General features: G+C 38.9%; 1 protein-coding gene across 1 annotated transcript; it reads left to right on the top strand.

The window, feature by feature from the left end:
• The first annotated feature begins 523 nt into the window (after positions 1–523).
• On the top strand, positions 524–1,860 carry LOC112178505 (protein TRANSPARENT TESTA 1). Its single transcript, XM_024316643.2, has 2 exons — positions 524–883; positions 1,310–1,860. Exons 1-2 carry the CDS (start codon positions 527–529, stop codon positions 1,721–1,723), a joined length of 771 nt encoding a protein of 256 aa, XP_024172411.1. The 5' UTR covers positions 524–526; the 3' UTR covers positions 1,724–1,860.
• Positions 1,861–3,604: the final 1,744 nt, after the last annotated feature.

The following is a 3,604-nucleotide window of genomic DNA, read 5'->3' as shown; positions in this document are numbered from 1 at the left end:
GTGATCGATTAGTTGAAGGCATATCATGTCAACTTTAGGGCATGATAAAGGTTGGGTCGATAAACAACTAACTATTTACATATTAGGGAAATCAAAACTTGCACGGAATGAATCTTGATTGAAATGTCCCAAATAACTAGAAATTAATTACTTTGCCATACAACACTATCTATCTAATTCACCAGTCTCTCTCAAAATGTGTCTGGTGGGAACTAATTACTTACCAGACTGCATAATGCATAGCATATTGCCTCAGATTTTCAACCTTCTGTGGTGAAATTCTTGCTAATTAGGGATGCCTTGGGCCACAGAATTTAAGGTTATTTCCTTTCTTTCTCAAAAGATATACACAGTACATACAGCACGTAGTTATTACCCCTCATCAAATGTTCTTTTCATTCAACCACTATATTCTCTCCCTGATGATTGTCCATGCATTCATGTGAACACATTATAAAAGCCTCGATCTTTAGTGAAGATATTACATCCTTCATTCTATGTTATTAGTACCTTTAGTTACTGAACTATGGAGCCGTCTGAAATTTCATCTAGATTTGCTAGGACCCTCAATCTTTTTCCAAATGAGAAGGACCCGAACCAAGTACCCAATTCCCATGATTTAGGTTTTTCATCATCTGAAAACCCTAAATTCTGCAGTGAAGATCATAATAAAGAGGATGAAGTTACTATAGCCTTACACATTGGCCTTCCTGAATACTCAGACGGCTCTGTGAATTCGACTGAGAAGGAAGTATCGGATCACGAAAATGTGACTGCAGAACAAAAGTTCTGGATTCCAACTCGGGAACAGATACTGATTGGCTTCACTCATTTTTCTTGCCATGTCTGCTTCAAAACATTTAACCGCTACAATAATCTGCAGGTACAATCAAAGATTGTTTGCATTATACTAGGTCAAAATATTCTTAGATCATATGGAAATTTTCTTTTGTCAGATTGTTTGGTATTTCTATTGTCGAACAGTCTGTCTGGATTGTTTTTGAATTTGTGCTCCGGATTGGCAACCCCTCAACATAATTTGCCGAAAACAAACAATTAATACATAACAGTTTAATTTAGTCTTCCCTAAAATAAGGAGTTTCTCTGGCTAAAGTTCTCAAAGTCTGCAAAGTATGGTAGAACCCAAAACCCCTCTTTGAATCACTAATCCAACGAGTTTTGAGTTTTGAAACTGAATCCCTTTGAGCCATAACAAAAGGAATTACAAGATTGCAAGTTCTGCATTAATTGGAATTTCAACTATATATGTACGTGTTTTCATGGTGTCACATTGTATTCCTGTGGGTAGATGCACATGTGGGGGCATGGATCCCAGTATCGAAGAGGACCGGAGTCACTGAAGGGAACACAACCTCGAGCAATGTTGGGCCTCCCATGCTATTGTTGTGCAGAAGGCTGCAAAAACAACATAGACTACCCAAGAGCAAAACCCTTGAAAGACTTTCGAACACTTCAAACTCACTACAAGAGAAAGCATGGCGTGAAACCCTTCATGTGTCGAAAGTGTGGCAAGTTGCTGGCAGTGAAAGGTGACTGGAGAACTCATGAGAAGAATTGTGGCAAGCGCTGGCTTTGCACTTGTGGTTCAGATTTCAAGCACAAGAGGTCATTGAAAGATCATATGAAGGCTTTTGGGTCTGGTCATAGTCCTTTCCCTCCTACTTCTTTTGATGAGGATAGTACTGCAGCTTCCTTTGTTTAAGCTTTAGAGGGATTTACAGAAGTGATGGTGATACAACTTCTTGAGGCATGCATGCTTAATGATTGAAATTTGAGGACATAAAGTTTTTGTACTACTCTTTAAAATTTAAAATTTCCACGAGTTTTTCATACATACTAAAGCTGAAGATTATCAAATGGATGGGAGTTAGGGCATCGGGTTTCACCTTTTGCCTCCCTTGCAAGCATTAAAGCAATTGAATATGAATGATGCAAAGCTAATTGTCCAACTACCCTCTTAGCATCCGGATAGGACTACTAAGGCTTAAACCCCTTTCATTTTATTAACTCTAACCGGATAAGTCTAGAGGTAACTACCTAGAGACAAATTCAATTACGTACCGGATAGGTCTCAATCATTTGTCCCTAAATGCATAAAGCTTAGAGTTTAGGTAACCAAGCAAGCAAACCAATCCTATCTTTAGGTGATTTTAGCTCACTACCCTCACATGCACACATGGTGTGCTTTCATGCTCCCTTTTTGCCTAAAGGTAATCAATCTCTAGGAAAAACTTCATGTCATGGCAAACACATAACTCAAATTGATTAGGTCTAAGTAATGCATTCAATTATTGACTTAGCATGTGAGAATGACAACATGAATTTGCATCAATTTATAAACAAAAGCATCAATCCAAGCAAGTTTGGCTAGGGCTTTCAACCCTAGCCCCAACTAGTTCACTACTCACACATAGCTAGATACACAAGCTTCAACATTCTATTAAACATCAAATACATAAAGAGATAGGGAGTAAAGGGTGACTATTGATGATGCCGGAAGAGGTGGTGGAGATGGGTCTCCAAAAACATGATGTGGTGGTAGTCACCTCCTTCTCCTTGCTCCAAACTCTTGATATTGGTAAGAATAGTGAAATTTGGAATCTCTAAGGTGAGTTGTGGTGTTGAGTGGTGGAGGAAATGGAGGATGTAGTGGTGGAGATGGTGGTTTTAATGGTGGAGATGGTCGTTTTAGTGGTGGAAATGGTGGTGTCTTCTCTAGAGAGAAAATGGATCTTGGATAGGATGAAGATGATTGAATGGAGTCAAGAGTTCTGAATAATTGGTCTTCGGCCTCTTTTTGATCAGCTAGGTGTGTCATCTTTGGTCCCCAAGTGTGCAAGAGATGCTCTTACACCATTGTCCCCCAAATGGTCCCAAATTGGCAAGGTGATAAAATGACAAGGTGTAGGGAGATATTTGAATTTCAAGTGATGGGAGATTCTCACCACCATGGTCCTCCTTTACTGGAGAAAAGACCCTCCATGAGGGCCGGCTCGCCGGAAAATTTCGCCAGAAAAATAGCCGGAAAAGTCGATTTGCAATTTTCTTCCAATCTCCGTGTCTTCTTCCCCTAGCTTCAAATCTCCACATTTCAAGCCTCAAATAGTCATTTTATTCTCAATGCAAGGTTTCCTACAAATAAAAGGAAATGGATTAAAAAGGGTAAAATAGCATGGAAGACAAATCAATTTTCATAATTATGTGGCACAATTGCATAAGTAATTTGTGACTCAACATCAAACACCTTGTAATCTCTTTGTATTCTCTTTATTCACTACTGAGGTGGACGTACCCTTCACTAGGCTAACCACAATAAATTTTTTGTATTCTTGCATTCTATTATATATTATGATTAAAGATAATTCTACACACCAGACCTAAATTAGAGTTTGAAGCACCACCAGCTTATTTTGCAGAGCTGTCATGGAGGATTGCTGACCTTAATTTCAACGAGGTCATTTTAATTGTGGGTATCTATTTTAGGTATCAACAAGGTTAAACATGGTAAAATAAAATGTTTTAAAACGCTGAGGCGTAGGCCGAGGCGTTTTTCGGTGAGCCTCAAGAAGGCGTTCGCCTTGAG

This window comes from Rosa chinensis, chromosome 7, assembly GCF_002994745.2.
Source record: "Rosa chinensis cultivar Old Blush chromosome 7, RchiOBHm-V2, whole genome shotgun sequence".
Taxonomy (NCBI): Eukaryota; Viridiplantae; Streptophyta; class Magnoliopsida; order Rosales; family Rosaceae; genus Rosa; species Rosa chinensis.
The sequence above is the reverse complement of the archived record's forward strand: the minus strand, read 5'-3'. Positions and strand labels throughout refer to the sequence as shown.

What these genes read in the sequence shown, in the direction of transcription:
- LOC112178505 (XM_024316643.2), top strand. Translation starts at nt 527, where the DNA reads ATGGAGCCGTCTGAAATTTCATCTAGATTTGCTAGGACCCTCAATCTT. An exon ending in ACCGCTACAATAATCTGCAG is followed by an intron (nt 884 to 1,309) that starts GTACAATCAAAG and finishes TCCTGTGGGTAG; the next exon opens with ATGCACATGTGGGGGCATGG.